The sequence below is a fragment of the Lutjanus erythropterus genome, chromosome 5 (genome assembly GCF_056507025.1).
Source record: "Lutjanus erythropterus isolate fLutEry1 chromosome 5, fLutEry1.hap2, whole genome shotgun sequence".
NCBI lineage: Eukaryota > Metazoa > Chordata > Actinopteri > Lutjaniformes > Lutjanidae > Lutjanus > Lutjanus erythropterus.
The window spans coordinates 20,810,666-20,828,748 of NC_139321.1; the positions used below are offsets into that span (position 1 = coordinate 20,810,666).

Consider the following 18,083-nt stretch of genomic DNA (forward strand, 5'->3'; position numbering starts at 1 on the left):
ATACAATTTTAAAACACACAGTAAGACCTTGCAGCAAAGTCAGTTAAAAACATTTTTTAAACCTCTCTGCAGAAAGTGTACTGGATAAAGGTGCCCCGTGGAGTTCTCTTGTAAACAAACAAATTATGTTTATGTTCAGTGTTACTCATTAAAACACATTGTGTGACTTTGAGCCCAAGAGAAATATGTTGAATTTAAAGTTGACAATCACATCCATAAACAATGCTAAAGCATAAATATTAGAGGCCATTAAAAGAGCCTCTGACCTTGTGATATCTTTGATGTGAAAAGTCTGTAAATACATGTGTAAGTTAACATGTGGTGCACAATTATGATATTCCATATTAATATGATTGCAAATACATGAAGTCCAGCTGCTGCAAACAAACAAACATTACCTTAATACGTTTCTTTTCTGTACACCTGTGTATAATTTGTGTATGTTTCTAAAATGTGTTGAATGCAATATGAAGCCAGTTTTGAAGTATATATATCACCTGTAGGTCGGTTATATTGTATGAAATCACTGACTGAATGAGAAGAAACAGGGACCCTCTCATCGAAAAATCATCTCCATTGTGCTACTAGAGGTCAAAAACTCCACAGAGAACCTTTAAGTCTTTGGTTACATTAGCAAGCAATATGCCTTACCCATTTTCTAATGAATTCAGTACCAATACAATATCTTAAAGGATAAGGCTATTCTACAGTCTTCTTTCTGTCAACAAGCTGGTCCGTCTCTCAATACTTGGTTCTCAACCCTAAGCCCATTTATTACCACTTAAAATGAACAAAATGGTTACAAAATATAGCACCAGTTTTTTAACAAAAAGTCAAAATGATTTGCTAAAACACCTAGGCATTGCAGGGACTATTTTCAGTGTGGAATAACACATATTTGGAGCACTAGTCAAGGTTTATGACATAGATATATATTGTGGTGTCAAAATAAACCACAGGGACCATGTTCATTGTATTAACTGAACATGTAATCCAGTGCAACAGTGTGGCTCACTGATGTAGTTTAAATTTTTTTTATACAATAGCAATTAATGGTACGGAGCGATAACAGATGTCGGTCTTAGGATACAGAGACAGTACTTGTTCGTCAGATTAATTTATTGCTGGTTTTGGTCTTATAATGGACTTTGCTGACAATAAGAAAAAGATAGAATATCAACAGCCACGTCCTTTAAAGTGTCATTTGGCTTGTCCTTTAGTAGACATGTTCATGTGTTCATCAGCACCACATCATTATTACAACAAAGTCTTTATGATGAGGCAGATTTGTGAATTATCATAAAATTAGTTCATTTACGTTCATCAGCAGCTGAATCCTCTTCTGCAGCTTTTTTTTCTGAATCTACTGATGCAGAGCATCAGTCCTCTAATATAAAGGACATCTATTCCCAGTGTGGTGTTACTATGGTGAGCGGCTCCCAGTTGTGTCCGTTGATAATGGGCCAGGGATTGAAGTATGGGAAAACAGGCTCTTTGAATTTCGCATCATAGAAGGTGAAGAGGTGGCTCATGTCTCCCGCATCATAAAACGCCACTTCACCACGACCGTAGTCCAGATAGACCCCCACCCTCTTGAGCGGTTTGGAGGGATGTAACAAGATCTCCTCCTCTGAGTCGGTGCACGCTTCATACTCGCTGGTGCCGTTGCCATTGTCCCTGAGCACCAGGGTCCAGAAACCATCATCCGGGCAGAGGCTGATCTCCTCCTTCCTGTTGACGGAGGCCGTGGCCACGCCCAGACCCCACGCCGTCTTGGAGCCCACCTGCACCTCCCAGTAGTGTCTGCCAGAGGAGAAGCCCTCAGAGCCCAGGACAATGTTGTAGCGGGTGAAGCGCTCTGGGTTGTTGGGCAGGTTGGGCTGGATTTTTCCCACCTGGACGCTGGTGCGACAGGGGGACACCCACAGGCAGGGGTAGGCTGTGTCCGGGTCGAGGGACACCGCTGTGACAGCTAAGAGGGCAAATAAAAAAAGACTTAGAAATGGACCAATGCTACAACTAATATGTGTTTACAGAGAGTGACACAGGTAAGACTCCTTGGGAGTGAGTGACCTTCAACAAGATACCGAACGCCAACCTGTTCAATTAGTGTAAGACGAGCTTGATAAGAGCATCAGCTACATGGATACAAATAAAATATAAATGATACTGCGTCAAGATAGAAAACTGTGATGTAAATCCAGTATTGCATACTAGTGTTACACAATCATCAACAATGCATGATGGCACGTCATGGGCAAATGACCCAAAATAAGTCTTTTTGCAGACATGACTTTGACTGTGTAATTAAGTTTGGAAGGCAGATTCAGACATGTTTGAAACTCATGTCGTCCAACTCCTCCAAACAGAGCAGGTTGATACTCGACTGAGGATAAAATGCAAAGATCCAAAACGTCTTTTTGTAGATTTAGCCAACTTAACATGTCGAAGTCAGAATGTCAGAGAAGAATTTACTCATGTTGGATCTAGACTTATGCTTGGAGATTGTAATTTTTTTTTACATAAACTGTGCTGACAAAGGATCCTGCATTTTTGGACCTTGACTGGTATAAGACAAAGTTATCTCAGCCTCTGCTGCATCAATTCCAACCATCCTCCAAATTTATGGAAAAGTGTGTGTGAGTATAATTAGCGCACAGACCACAGTTACAACCATGAGCACTGCAGTTAATATGTGGATCGAGGTTCATAAGAATGAACTTCTTCAGGTGAAATTGTCCATCTCATCATGAAGAGAGATGCTATGTGCACATTTATGCACGAGGCACAGCAGCGTAATTTCACTGATTATTTAAATCTACCGGCACGCCAACAGGATCGGTCACGTTCTGTGTTCTTCTGCACACAGTCCAGGTATATACGGTAAACTTTTTTTGGAGAGGCGTCTAAAAAAATATTTCAGAAACTAAATGTTTCATTCTGTTTCCATCAGAAACTTTCTATTATCCTGTCAGGTTTATCACTACAGTTTTTAGTTTTGCTGCAGTGACATTACTACACACATGGAAAGGTCTAAAAACCACTGAAGGCAACCTCTATAATCACTGAAGTTAATCATCAAAGAAAACAGTCATACAACACAGAATGAAGAAAACACCGGGAGAGTTCACACTGTTCCACATCTTTGAAAATGTAATATAGCTTACAGAGACTAGTGCAGTTCTCTTAACTGGAGAAAATAATATGTTTGGGTGGGTGACAGGTGGATGATTTATGTATATATGTGGTATCGGAACAACTCAGTGCCCATTCGCGCATCACTAGAATACACATGTGTGTCTGTACCTGGCTGAAAAACTGAGCTCATTTTCCTCCAGGTCCTGTACTGCAGAGGTCCCAGGAACTCTGCTGACTGCAGGTTGACAGCCACCTCTGGGGGACGCTCAAACACGCTTTCAGCCCTGGCAGAGAGAAAGTGAGACAGATTATTATTAAAAACAATTTAAAGCAAAAGGTAGCACAAGGAGGGAAGAAAGACACCTAACTAAAAATATACATGCTTTGTGGTTGCTTCAGTAGACACACATTAGACTACTACTATTACTCTAATTTCTTATTTAGAAAAGGCAAATATTCGAGAAGATATGTAAAAAAATTGACAAAACACTTATCCTACAAGTTTTAAATTGTTTTAAATAGAAAGAATGTCTGGCCTACAGTGGCACGTGTAAGAAACTTTTAATTATTCTGTCAGTGCCAGTTAGACTTTCTGCTTCTTAGACAAAACAATGTGAGACAAACACAACTCACTAAACCACAATCATGCCCAGACATCCTGTCTCAACAGTACGCCACTGCCTTGTGACTTCAGGTATCTCATTTAAATTAGGTCAGATGTCATGCAGGGATAGAAGAAACATTACCTAGAAATGAGTGAGTAATAATTAGAAGAGTGCACTCAGTAGAGTGCAAATCTCTGCCATTGAACAGATGGTGAAGCACCTACTGCAATGCCACCACAACTGCCGGATGCAACCAGCAGAGATTTGCACAGTGTTTTTTCCATAGTATAGTCTCACTTTTCTTTAAAAAGCATAAAATAGAATAATGTTATTGTAACCGAGATCATCTAACTGTATAAAATAAATAAGGATAAACCATAAATTAATGACAAGTTGTTATTTATTTAAAGCATTAAAAGCAATCAGGTGGCTTTACAACAAGCCATTAAACACATTGTTTGGAGAAACTCACAAAAGCTGAAATTCTAAATAATTTAGACTTAATGTTCCCCATTTATCAGATCGGAGCCTGCATGTCCCGGGGGATATTGTGGCTCTTCAGAAGGCTCATGTTTTGGCATAGAGCTGCCCCCAGTAACTGAATGCAATTGCATCAAGTAACAAGTATCATGTTCAATTTCTCAAGTTCACGGGCAAAAACATGGCCTACCACAGATTAGCCTTGTTTTTAGCCTAGCAGTTATTGACAGCTTGCAGGGGACTGATGAGTCAGTAGATGGTATAAAACAGAGCGGCCAATAAAATTGGTTTTTCAAGGTTTTTTCAAAAAATGTGAATCACTACAACCACAAGGATCCCTGGTTTACACCTGGTGAAGATACTGCTGCTGAATGATCTGATCAACATGATACTCACCCTCCAATGAAATCTTTGATACCCTGAAACAAAGCAGACAAAACAAGCCTGTGATTACAAAATACTCCAGTCTCGACTGTAACATTCAGATCTCTGACACAGAATAGCAATATTCCTTGTTATTTGTCAGCTGTGTTCTTCCTCATTTTTTTTTCAATCTATCTGGGTTAAAAGACAGATGCCATACAAACATCATGAGCATCATCCTTTCATCCTCTCCCTCTTCTCTCTCACCTTGAGCTGCTCCGGGTTTTCATCTTCCCTCAGTTTAACACAAAGCTGGTCGGCTGTACTTTCCAGTTGGCTGATTTGCTCTGTGGTCTGCGTGAGCGCCTCCTCCAGCTGGTTGAGCTTCTCCTCTTTCTGCTTCTGCAGTCTCTCCTTTATGCGCTCCTCCTCCTCCTGCAGGAACTCCCTCAGACGGCTAAACTCTGCAGTGACCAGCTCCTCCAGATCTCCCGCTCGCTCCTGAAACACAAGGAGGACTTCAGTAAGCAGGAACATACAAGAGAGTGTTAGTTTAGAGTGTTAGTTAGTTTAGAGAAACTCCAACATGAACCCAAAGTCTCCATTATGATCATGTAAATTAAATTTATTTCATATAAATTGCTGTGAAGCATTGCATTACTGAAGATGTGTCAGTCAACTAAGGCTGACCTTAATGTTCTGCTTAAATTTATCTGTTTGTTAAACTAACACTGACTAAATCACCAAAAGTTACTGAAAACAGACAGCACACATGCTGGCTTTTCCACATTAAAAGCCACAGGCAAAAAAAATACTTTAATATATTTGTTTTTATTTTATTACAGGCAAAATCTTCACTGAGTCATAAAGAGAAGACATCTGCTGCTTTGCTGCTCTGTTTGGGAAAAAAATACGTAAGAAGGAGCCTTGGTTTTTGACTATGAAGAACTGACACCAAACCTACTGGCACTTTCTTTGGTTTTGACTAGATACTTTGCAAATTTAACATAGAAAACACACAAGCTTATAAAATATGATGGATTGTTACAGAATAAACTACAAAAACTGTTTGTAAATTAGTTAAAATGGTCTTAACATCATAATAATGCATTTTATTTATAGGCGCCTTTCTTGACACTCAAGGTCACCTTACATCATCAACATAAAAGCAGACACAGTATTAAAAAGACAATAAAATACAAAATACAGTTTAAAATTGGACAATGCAAATGTGATCAGAGGGAGTAAGCCAGTTTAAACAGATGGGTTTTGAGTTTGGATTTGAAATGTGGTAGTGAGTCTGTGTTACGGAGGTCAGGTGGGAGTGAGTTCCAGAGCTGGGGAGCAGAGCGGCTGAATGCTCTGCTCCCCATGGTAACAAGACGGGCGGCGGGGGCGATGAGATGGATGGAAGAAGAGGATCTGAGGGTGCGGGCAGGTGTAGCAATGTGGAGGAGGTCAGAGAGATATGTAGGGGCAAGGTTGTGGACAGCCTTGTTGTGGACAATCCTATTTACAGATTATTGCATTAGTATTAATGATTTAATTATGTAATATATAACCATTTTCATGCATGAGTACTAGCACTTATATTTTAAGTACACCTTGTGCTAAATACTTGTGTACTTCTATTTAAAACAGTATTCCACTGATTTAACATTGCAGTCCTGTGACACTGTCTGACTTACGATGGGCAGTTTATAAAAATCGATTTAGCACAACATTAGATATCTATTTGACAGATTCTTCTTCCTTATCAGGTGTTGCCTACATTACCCATGATGCAGCTCAACCATTGACGGTTTGGCTGGAGATTCAGGTGTGTTATGCTAGTAGCAGATAATGTTGCCTCGAGCTGCTAGCCTCAAGCAGAGACGAGGTATTTGAAGCTCAACTCTTTTCAACTCCACACCCCCGGATTTTTGTTATTTTCAACTCTGCAGTCTTTCAAGGCATGTGATGTAAGTCACATCACTTGAGGCAATTTATCAGATTTTGCGCAACAAAAGGTTTTACACAACTCTTTGCACGTATGCAGTCATACTCCACTTGACCTGTAAACAAACTTTGATGAGTAAATCTGGTGGAGTTCCCCTTTACATAAGATTTTTACTTCGTAATACTGGCACTGGGTAAAGAGTACAAATAATGAATTCATTCCTTTAGAGCTTGATTTGAAGATAGATGTATGGTGGGCAGGCAAAATGATGAGCACAAACACACGGGAAAAGAAATTTGTAGGAAAAGACGAATTGACAGACTTCCTCCCCACTTATTGACCCACATCCTGTCGTACTGACGGAGAAACAGAGAAGTGAAAACCTGTGAATATGCACATAAAACTGGGTCAAACAGACAGGCAGGAAACTATGCATGCTGAGACATTCAGAGCAAAAGACAGACATGATGGAGAAAGACAGCTGGTAGGAGTCTAGAGCAGAGATATGTGAGGTTATCTGCTGCAACAGAAACACTCAACACGGCAAACACACTACACTCGTATCTCTGCTTAACACACACAGACACACACATAGAGACCTCATAGAGTTTGAGGTGAATGCTGCCGTGGTGGAAAAAGCAACCCAACCTAACTTCTGTCAGCTGTTATCTCTTTCTGTGAGGGGTGTGTGTGTGTGTGTGTACGCAAGCTTTTATACACTTGTACGTGCTGTGTGTGTGTGCATGCACGTGCTCTGTGAAAGAATAGAGTGTGAGAAAGACAAACATGACATGACGTGTATGATTGTTTATTAACAACCCCTCTAATTTCAGGAAGGACCTCGGCATTCGCAGAACATGAGAACCATCACGTCCAGACAACCCTGACTAACGACCTGTTGTGTCATCACGCTCAGGATGAGTCATCCGTCATCGTTCACGTCTGTCTGACAGGTAAAGGTGGAGGAATGCTGGTAAATGTTGCACAGCCACCAGAATTTCTGGTTCTAGTCAAAGGATGCACACACTCAAGTATTTTTTCGTTGCTGGGGTTGTCTTTGGGAGATACCTTTTCTTTCTTTCACACCAAAACAAACAAATAAACACAGACATATCTCAAGTTAAAGGTAGGATCTGTTCGAGTCCCATTCCCAGGATATCAAGTACCATCATGTTGGGTGGGTAAATCATCCCAAGCACAGCAAAATGAAGCAAAAATAAGGGCATACAGGCAGAGGACAGGGTCTCTGCAGATCAAACACCACCACCACACACATCTAGAGGGTCATAAGTGATGATTTAGAGGGATTATGTTTATATGAGTTTATAAATTATGCCTTTAATACCTTAATTTGGAGGATCTTTTCATTGGTCTGTCTTTGAAAGAGCGTGGCCTCCTCTGACTGCAGCTGGACCCTCTCCAGAGCGACAGACAGCTTATCCTGTTGGTAGAAAAAAGCAAAAATAGCTGATCACATGCAAAACATGGTTAAGAAGTGGTGTTGGTAAACCAGATTATACCTAAATGAAGGGTTAATTTGATTGGTCCCTCGCTCTGAACAACAACATCTTCTTTAATGGGAGTCATATGATGCTCACTTGAAAGCTCTGACCCACAAATTCAAACAAACTGGGAATTCAGCACCAGTAAACATGTCGAGACGCACTGAGAGGCCTCTCAGAGCAAGTCTTCTTCAAACAAACTTGCTGAGAGTCAGCTGCGAAGTTTAAAGTGGAGGGAGTTCATAGCGGCCTGCTGAATTCCTGCAAAACACAAAGTTCCCAAAGGCTGCCAGGCAGGGCAAGCAGGGTGTCTTCTTTTAAAAAATGACAAGCATGTCACAGTGTCTACTCTGTGGAAGCTTTGTGTGCACATGTCAGAGCAGATTTGCTTATTTAACACATCTTATTAGGCTTTAGACTTTTGGAAAGTTTGTCAAACACGTTTTCTTCCCAGAAGCAGGGGAGGAGTATAAAATAAGTACTGTGGAGTATGGAAATTAGTTCACTGTAGTACACTGCATTTGAAAGCAAGTAGGCTACTTCAGGGGTTTCCAAACTTTTTTTTTGGTCACAATAGATGTACATTAGAACACAGACATGTAATTGTCTTAAGGAATCTGTTCTTAGATTTTTTTTTAAAGTTTGACAACTAAAAATGCTTCACTGTAGATCATTTTCTCATTTTATTGATTAGTTGTTTGGTCCATAAAATGACAGAAAATGGTGAAAAATGTTTGTGTTTCCAAAGCACAAGATGATTTCCTCAAATGTCTTGTTTTGTCCACAATCAAAGATGGCTGAAGGAGCCAGGACATTTGAGAGACAGAATTTGGACAATTTTTCTCAAAAAGTTAATTAAAACCATTATCAAAATAGCTGGACCTTAGTTTGAACACCACTGGGCTACTTCATCTCAGAGAGTGGTCTGTATAAACTGAAATTTCTGGGTATTTTCATACTTTGGCCCTAAGAAGCTTGAGGTTTATCAGAAAGAAACATGTCTAGGGCTGTAATTAAAGGTTATTTTCACTGTCGATTAATTTGTCAGAAAATAGTGAAAAATTTTGATCTCAACTAATTGATAAAGCGACTAATTGTCACAGCTCTACAGTGATCAAACAATAAAGACAATAAAAACTGAACACCGGTTCAGCTTTGGTACTTTTGATACTACCAACTGTTAGTATTGTATGTTTTTAAATGTGTTATTTGAAAAAGTATTGATCCTTAGACACTTTTGACAACTTTGGTTCCAACTTTCAAAAAATGTGATAAGTTACAATACACTATTTCCTCCTTTTACTGAGGACCCCCAACAGCCCACTAAAGGACCCCTGTTGGTCCCTGACCCCCAGCTTGAAAACAAGTGGACTTCATCTCAGATAGTGGTCTGGTTATTTTAATGGCTTTGGTCGAAAAAGATCGAGGTTTATCATGAAGAAACTTGTCTGAACTCACTCAGGGAGGAGTGTCCTACCTTGTAGTTTTCAAAGGCCTCGTTGATGGGGATGACATTGTGGGTCTTGTGGTCTCGGGACATGCCGCACACCAGACAGATGGGCAGCTGGTCGTCCTCACAGTACAGCTTCAGCTTCTCCTCATGCTCCTCGCACATATCCAGACCCATACCGAGGCGCGGCCAGTGGCCGATGGACGAGGCCACGCTGCTCATGCTGGAGCCGGGCTCCCGCTCCTCCGGCTCCTCCAGCGCCGCGCCCGCCGGGTCCCAGCCGTAGATCCCCGCCGCCACGTCCATGGTCCGAGCTCTCCGCACGCTGTCCACCACGTTACACAGCAGCGAGTTGGGTCGCAGTTTACGGCCGCAAGACTTCCTGCACTTCGGGCAACTCGACAGCTCGTCGGCCTTGGCCTCCCAGCACTGGATGATGCACACCTGGCAGAAGTGGTGACCGCACTCGAGGATCACCGGGTCCCGGAAGAGCTCCAGACAAACCGGACAGGTGAGCTCCGTCTGCAGCTCCTCAAGCGCGCTGGCCTCCGCCATTCTCTGCTGTACACATAGTCCAAAAAAACAACAACTGTGGCAACACTGTAAAAACTGAAGCTAAAACTAGACGTTTCCTCTTCCGTTCACACTGACAGAGAGAGAGAGAGAGAGAGAGAGAGAGAGGGAGTGGTCTGAAGCTGACAGCAAATGTTTTCTTCACGGAAGAGATGGAGGAGGACGTGCAGCAACAGGCTCTGTGATGGAGCTCCTTTACAGGGCGTGAGGGCCACATATCAGCCTGGAGCCAAACAACTCTAAACCACAATTTAAAAAAAACAAAACAAACCAATGTTACATAATTAAGCCAATAATATTATCTCATGTTTTATCATCGAGGAAATATAGGTAGGGCAGATAAGTCAGCTTTTTACTAATACTTAGTGAACACTTACGAGCATTATTAAGAGCAACTTTGGCAGCCAGGTTGTGAAAGATTTACCTTGATTAACTCGTCAGTTCCAGACAATAACAGTGATTCATGAAGGGGTCAAGAGTTTCTCACTTTACTAAGCCAACAGAAAAAGGTACAGCATTAGTAAATCATTCATAAAACCATCAGTTACAGTCAAGAAATCTTTTTATACAACCAATGATAGCCTATTTATGTACTGACTACCTCAGTGTTTGAAAGTTAGACGTGTAGGTCTGTTTATCCCACAGGTCAGGGACATCAGGGTTGGACAAGACATTTAGTTTATTTAAAATACCTCAAGGGGAAATTAAAGGAAACTCAAAGTGATTTGTGGCTTTTTCTCTTTAAAGTGTGTAAAGCAGAGCAAAACAAAGTCTCACCAGCTGTTTTTACATTGAAATTTTACCAAGTGCTTTTTTTATGTATCACTGCATAAACTTTGTTGCACAAGTTAGTTCTTTACATGGAGATTACAGGTGTTACTAAATATTTACTCATAACCACCTACTGCCATGTTTAAGGTAACTCAGCTGTTGCATAGCTGACTGAACCAACTGGAAAACTACCTTGCTAATGTATGATGTATACCTGTACAGATTAAAGAGTTAGTTATAGCATTAATTGATTAAATACATCACACTGTTTAGTAATGATGTAATCGGAAGATTTCCATTTCCAAAAATTAAAGTGTTAATCCAATAATGTTCCACAAAATGACCAAGTAACACTGATTAAGTTAGCATGCTAGGCTAACAGTCTAAACTGCATTAATGCCAACTATAAAATGTAGGCTAAAGTTCCACACTTTTCATCATGTACCCATGTAGGCCTTTATAGAGCTGTTAGTTTAATTTCTTCCTCTTTTGGAATAATAGATGGGACGGCGCTAGCCTACAGATGTTTTCTAGCTGCCATTATACACTTTATTAAAGTATTTAATTGTTAAAACAGTCGGTTATGTTAGGTTTTTATAGAAGTTTATTATATTTTTAGGGTGCTTTTCTACGGCATGTTGCCTTTGGCTATTTCATTTCAAACACTTTGTGACAATGCACTCTGAAATGTGCTATAAATGAACTTACTTTCATTGCGTAGTTCAGTATTTTGAAATTAGTAGTTAAAACTAGATAAAACATTTCACACTGACTTGGATGGATTTACTAATAACAGAAGTAACTCACTCATCACTCCACTCATACTTAAAGCAAATAACGTAATCACAATATATTCAAGTTGGTATCAATATTAGCTACTCATACTGTGTTTATTACCATAATTCTCGTGTAAGAAAGCATCGGGGGATCATGTAAGGGAGCTTTAATGCTCATTAATTGTGCTTCAGTGTGAAGCCATAGTGTGCAAACTTATTTAACAGGCAGCCTGTGTGAGCCACATGTTCAATATAAGTTTCAAAACACAGCCTACAGCTGCTGAGTCAGGAATACAAAACAAGAAAGAGGAAGAGAAACTGGCTGACGCTCAGTGAGTAAGTCAGGAGGTTTTTCTTCGGTAAAAGGAGGGTACTTTACTTGAGTATTTCCATTTTCTGCCACTCACTCCTCTACAGCATCACAGTTCCCTCTTTTACTTAACTGACAGCTTTAGTATTTGGTCACTTCACAAATCAATATTTTTACACACAAAACATATTAAGTGTTTCTAAAATATTAAGTTTTTAAATAAAAATTAAACTACTCAACAGTTACAAATACAGCTAAAATAATTGGTCGATGGACAGAGAATGTATAGGCAACTGTTTTAATAATTGTTTAATGTAAGTCATTTTTCTTTTAAAAATATTTAATGGTTTCAGCTTAACAAATGTGAAGATTTGCTGCTTTTCCTTTCTTAAATAATTGTAATCTTTTTGTAATAATTTTGACATTGTGAAGGTGTCACAATGGGTAATTGTGACAGCGTTCTTCGCTATTTTCAGAATTTTTTCCAACAAAACAATCAATTGTTTATTGGAGATTATTGGAGACACATTAATCCATAATAATAATTAAAAAAATAGGTCCAATTTAGTCCAGTAAAGTCCTGCTTTTACATTAATGAATGAATGAATGAATAATAATAATAATAGGGCACATTTTTTCTGCATGTAATACTTTTACTTTTAATGATTTAAGAGCATTACCCCAAATATAAATACATACTTGTACTGAGTAGCATTTTAAATGCAGGACTTTTACTTGTAACAGAGTATATTCATAGTGTAGTATCAATATTTTTACTTGGGTAACTGATCTAAATACCTCCTCCACCACTGGGTCCAAAAAAATATAAGAAAGTTTAGGCAGGAACTTCCTTTTTTTTATTATTAAAATGAAATATAAGATTCAGCCCTCGTCACCACCCTGTATGATCTCTAAATAAGACTCAGCAGCTCTTCTCTGTGTGGAAACAGAGACTATGATAATTTTTGGTCATCCACAGGTTATAACTCATCATCAGTGACAGTAATGCAACCTTATTACTCACAGTTCAACCAGTTTCAGCATGATGACCATGATTAGTTCCTGCATGCTGGATAGTCACGCTGCTGCCAACTGTCATGTCTCCAAACGGTCACTAGATGGCCATAATTATCCACCCACATCTAAAATTCAAGATTCATACAGCATGTGACTATTTTATCCCTCATCCAATCCTGGAATTCCTCCTAAAGCAACAAATTTAAGACCATATATTCAAGCAGTGTTCATAGTTTTTATATTGTATATGCTAAGATAATATTTTATGCTATGAATTTATAAATAGCTGAAGCTGAATAACATAAAAATCACTGCAAAGGGGTGTTGAAAGGAGCAATATTTTTCATTTCCACTTTCAAGAGAAAATAATCAACGTTCACAAATTAGAATGGAATATTTTAATATCTTACTTTTGAGAGGAAACAGGGGAGGAGGAGGGAGATTTCGGCTTCTCAAATGTGAATCATTTCTGGTTGCTTTACTCCTGTATGACAGTAAACTGAATATCTTTGGGTTGTGGACAAAACAAGACTTTTCAGGACTTTCACTGATCTCATTTTTCATCATTTCTGACATTTTATGGCCTGAACAACAAATTAGTTAATCAGGAAAATGATTGACAGATTAATTGATCATACAAATAATCATGACTTGCAGCCATAATTAGACATGGCTAATGTTATATAATATTTATTAGTTTAATCCATAATTAATAGGCTTCCAGACACCAGTGAATGATTTGCAAAACAATAAGTGTTTCTTTTGACTACTCTGTAAGAGACAATTTTAAATGGTAAATAACAGAAATGTTCATTGTGTAAATTCTGGCAACTGACAAGCTGATCATCGTGCACAAAGAAGCAACAAGTTCATCCACAAAAAATCTGTCCTAATCATGCTAGTGGAGATACTAGTAGCAATAAAAAAAAAGGCGTACATCACAACAAAAACGGAGGATTTCCCCGTTAACATATTAAGCACATGACGAAAGAAGGAAGCCACAGTCTTTTGGTAAAATAACTGTTGAGAAATAATTCCGGAAAATATTTATGGTTCCTACAATGAGGGAATTTTTGATGACAAAAGAAAACAAGACAGAAACTGGTGAGGGACAGAAAATGAAGCAAAGACAGCTGGTTCAGACGAGTGAATTTGTGTGGCGATAGCAATTAACAAATCAATGCTGAAACTGAGGATCCATTAAATGCAAACTATGCAGGATTTTGCACAAAACAACATATGGATAAAAATAATTCCTCTCAGTGTTCATTTATGACCCACCAGAAGTGCGGATCATTGTCTCTGTCTGCAGAGTACATACACTCTGCCTGTAGTATCATCTTTTTAGGCAAAGTGTGAGAAATCTGGGTACAGACACCCTGTAGGGAAATGCAACAGCACCTTAAGACATTTGTAGTTCTTTTCACGATAAAAACCTGCTTATGGGGGAGATGCATACACAACAACAACAGCTTCTGCAGCCAACAACCATACACTGCACTGTCAGTCCCTGCAGGTTTTTGTGTTGTTTTTATTCAAAATATTTAGTCATGTTTCATGTGTCAGTCAAGACAAATGTATTCAAGTCATGAATAAACATCATTTTTCGGCTTGCCACAATCACCACGATTAAAGACTTGAGATAAAATGGTTTCAATGCAATGCCATTTTTTCCCAGAAGCCACCCTGACTGCTGGTTAACAGGGGAAGTTTGAGAGCAAACAGGGGTTAGGGGGTGGATAGAAACTGCTATATATAAGAGGAACCTCAGAGCCTTTACTGCAGACGGTGAATGCACACAAAGGACATATAGGTTTTATTGAACTCTGGGGCTGTCTGAGAGGAAGTGTGTCAACAAAGTGTGTTGCTGCCATCTCTTTCCAGCAGACGTATACACACAGCCAGCCTGCTGCTCTGTTGTGCAGAATGTCTCAGAGGAAGATGCTGCAATTTTCCCCCAGAGCTCTGCTTCTTCTTCTGCCCTGGTTTGGTGGACTGGCTCATGGAGAGATCAGCGATGACTTCTCCCAGTGCCTCAGCTTCTTCTATGATAACGCTCCACCAAGTGGCATCGCTGGAGCAGGATACCAGCCGATTTGCCAGCGCTACAAAAACCAGTACCACTTTGCCAGCCTGTATCACCGTCAGCAACGTGCACCATTGTACTCTGCCTACATACTCAGCTCTGCAGATGGCAAACGGCCCAATTCCACTTGGATGTATGAACCGCAGGTAAGAAGGAAAACTGTGTGTTTTGTTCAAGAGCAGCCTTTTTCTTCCAAGACCAGCTGGCATTTCTTTTATTATTTTGTCCACCGCATTTATATCAATGAGTGTAGGGTAAATAAGGGAGAAACGGCTCTCTGTATAATACAGTACAAACAAATAACAAGCAAAATCATCCAAATTGATCATGAAATTGAGTCAGCACTTCTCTAAAGTAGTTTCAATCAAATCTGGACATTATAACCGTCATTACAGGAGGATTCATAGCAGGGCTGTTGTATTAGACTGTATTAGTTTAAGGTAGGTGTACATAATAAACTGGAAACTGAGTGTGTGTACGATTGTGTAGTATTATCATTGGTAACACTTAATGACACACAACACAAACATTCACCTGATGTTCATGACAGGTGTCATGGCATGACAGTGTGATGACAGTCTTATGCACACCTTTTCAAATAAAGTGTTGCCTTATTTTAAGTGGATTATGTATGATTATAGATTAGTGGACGCAGAGTAAAGCAAAGCTCTTCCTCTTTGTTATTTTTATTCTACAAGGGAACATAATTCCCTTTGTTTATTTCCTGGTGTTTTTCTATCAAGGTATAAGGTAAAAATTCTGCATTTCCTCGTAGACCTAATGGGACTTTGTGTTCAAGCTTCAAGGCTACACCTGACAGTGTGACAGGCAACACTAGAAGTTTCTGTTTAACTGTTGTGTGTTTCACTGTGGTCAATGTGTGACTGGTGTAATCAAGTTTTTGCCATTTTCCGTCAAACAGATGAACACTCTCAAAACGTACACACAACAAAACTGACACCCTCATCATGATCTTTTCTCTGGTCATGTAACAAAGAAAGGAAAGCTGCATTTCATGAGTTCCATTTTCATTTTTATTTTTCAAGCTACATGGATGAATTAGTCACACAAGCATTCAGATGCAGAATCACATGACTATTCAGCACGAACAGTATAAAGCGGTGGTTCCCAAAAAAACCCAGAAGGTTGATAGAATTACATTTAGCAGGGGTAATCAAGTGAAGCTCCTAGTGGGGATCAGGACGCTCACTTTGGGAAACCATGGTGTAAAGGATCAATAAGCAGCAGTATACTCTTTTGCAGCCTCTAAACAGTGACATGTCTTTTTCTGTCTCTCTCATTAAGTTGGCGTTTTCCCGTGCCAGCTCAGAGATGACATGCTTCTGCATCCCTGTGGACCAGAATGTGATGGAGAGTCAGGCGGTGCTTCAGGACTACAGGAACTCCAACTACACCAAAGGCCATCTCAATCCCAGCATGCACCAGAAGACAAAAGAAAACCGTGAGGCCACTTTCACCCTAACAAACATTGTCCCTCAGCGAGCAGGCTCCAACTCCGGCCCCTGGAGCCGTCTGGAGAACGAGGTGTTGAAAAGATTCAAGGCCTTCTGCAACGGCTCGATGTACGTGATCACCGGAGCTCTGCCATATGAGTCTGAACCCCGCTGGATCAATAACAGGGTGTCTGTTCCTGAGTACATGTGGTCTGCCTACTGCTGCCCGTCCTACAGTGACAACCTTCCTGACTCTGTGAAGCCTTTTTTCCCCACATATGCAGCAGTGGGAAGAAATGACCGCAACAGTGGAGAGGAGATTGTGCCAGTTAATGACAAGGCGAGGGCTTCAGTGAGGGGCTATGATGTGAGGCGGATGTCTTTAGAGACTCTGGAGGGCATCTTGAGAGCAAGGCTGAGAATGCCATCTATCAGTCTGTTTAAAGGGCAGTGTCAGAAACAGAGGGTCAGTTAACTCACCCGCACACGCTTCACCTGTCATAGTCTGTGCCCAGGTGCATAAACCACTTTAAGTTTCAAACTTAAATTTGTCCCTTTGCAAAATATTTTCCTGAGCCAAAGGTTTCACTCAGCAGTGTTACATTAAGCCTCTTAAGCCGTCTCCTTGCCTAAGTGTATAGACTAAAGGTCTGTCCACACCGAGAGCTATAACTGTAAAATTATCATTTTAAAAATTGTTCTAACTCAGTGGATGGTGGACTTCATAGTTGTGGTGTGAACCATCCATTTGAGTCAAAATTATTTTAAAAGACAATATTGTTATGGTTATAGTTCTTGTTGCTTTTGCGTCATAATACAGCATAATAAAAGCATTAAGGGATAGTTCACCCAAAAATGAAAATTTAGTCATTACCTACTCACTTTCATGCTGATTGAAAGTTGGGTTTAGTTTTTAAGTCCACAAAGCACTGCTGGAGTTTTACAGGAAAACAGTGTTGCAGAATCTCCTAAACAATTTAAGAAACAGAGAAAGAACAAACAAACAAACAAACAAAAAGCTTCTAAACTGCTCGTCCGGTGTAATCCAAATCTCCTAAAGCTCTAACATGCTGTTCACTTGCATGCACATGTGAATGTGGCTCCAACCTAAGGATCAACAGTGAAATTTTAGGCTAAAACATGGTGCAAATGACGTCTTTCAAGTCAACTTGGCATCTCGTAGATAATACTATAATAATATATAATCATATGATGATAATAATGAATTTTAATTCTTGGACAAACTATTCCTTTAATGCTAGCTACTAAGTCGTTAGTGCCAATGTCAAATCTGTCATGTCTAAAATGATGCATGTGTCTCACAGAAAAAATGTGTCTTAGGATGAACTCCTCCTCTTCAGCCACCATAAATTTATGGTTTCCTAAAAAGGGATTTTGTGCATTTTATGCAACTCATGTTTTCCCAAGCAATCCTTGGATAAAACTTTAAGGGACACCTTAGCCTAAGTGATTTTAACCAGACCCAGGGTTCTTATGGGTGTGCAGTAGTCATGTGCAGTGCAGCCCTCCTCGTTTCTGGTCAAACTGAAAGCTTTGAAGAGCCTCCCTCACTATTTGATTGCTGAATGTTTAATCAAAATGTTCTCTTGGAAATATTT

The 18,083-nt window shown here is 39.8% G+C and overlaps 2 protein-coding genes across 7 annotated transcripts; one reads left to right on the plus strand and one right to left on the minus strand.

Moving 5' to 3' along the window:
- Positions 1-298: 298 nt before the first annotated feature.
- LOC146326764 (nuclear factor 7, brain-like) lies at positions 299-10,293 on the minus strand. The gene is made up of 6 exons (XM_084719108.1): positions 9,505-10,293; positions 7,871-7,966; positions 4,854-5,087; positions 4,620-4,642; positions 3,307-3,422; positions 299-1,972 (listed from the first exon to the last, which is right to left on the minus strand). The coding sequence occupies exons 1-6, from the start codon at positions 10,030-10,032 to the stop codon at positions 1,404-1,406; spliced, it is 1,566 nt and encodes a 521-aa protein (XP_084575234.1). The 5' UTR covers positions 10,033-10,293; the 3' UTR covers positions 299-1,403.
- LOC146326765 (endonuclease domain-containing 1 protein-like) lies at positions 7,109-17,440 on the plus strand. Of its 6 annotated transcripts, none has more exons than XM_084719110.1 (4): positions 7,109-7,202; positions 7,359-7,478; positions 14,809-15,156; positions 16,316-17,440. In XM_084719110.1, exons 3-4 carry the CDS (start codon positions 14,851-14,853, stop codon positions 16,937-16,939), a joined length of 930 nt encoding a protein of 309 aa, XP_084575236.1. In that variant the 5' UTR covers positions 7,109-7,202; positions 7,359-7,478; positions 14,809-14,850; the 3' UTR covers positions 16,940-17,440. The 6 variants fall into 6 exon arrangements, with proteins under 6 accessions (XP_084575236.1, XP_084575240.1, XP_084575238.1 ...); XM_084719114.1 differs by having other exon boundaries at positions 14,812-15,156; XM_084719112.1 differs by having other exon boundaries at positions 7,134-7,209.
- The last annotated feature ends 643 nt before the right edge of the window (positions 17,441-18,083 follow it).

What these genes read in the sequence shown, in the direction of transcription:
- LOC146326764 (XM_084719108.1), bottom strand. Translation starts at nt 10,032, where the DNA reads ATGGCGGAGGCCAGCGCGCTTGAGGAGCTGCAGACGGAGCTCACCTGT. An exon ending in AGGCCTTTGAAAACTACAAG is followed by an intron (nt 7,967 to 9,504) that starts GTAGGACACTCC and finishes TTCTACCAACAG; the next exon opens with GATAAGCTGTCTGTCGCTCT. An exon ending in ATCAAAGATTTCATTGGAGG is followed by an intron (nt 3,423 to 4,619) that starts GTGAGTATCATG and finishes TCTCTCTGCCAG; the next exon opens with GGCTGAAAGCGTGTTTGAGC.
- LOC146326765 (XM_084719110.1), top strand. Translation starts at nt 14,851, where the DNA reads ATGTCTCAGAGGAAGATGCTGCAATTTTCCCCCAGAGCTCTGCTTCTT. An exon ending in CTTGGATGTATGAACCGCAG is followed by an intron (nt 15,157 to 16,315) that starts GTAAGAAGGAAA and finishes TCTCTCATTAAG; the next exon opens with TTGGCGTTTTCCCGTGCCAG.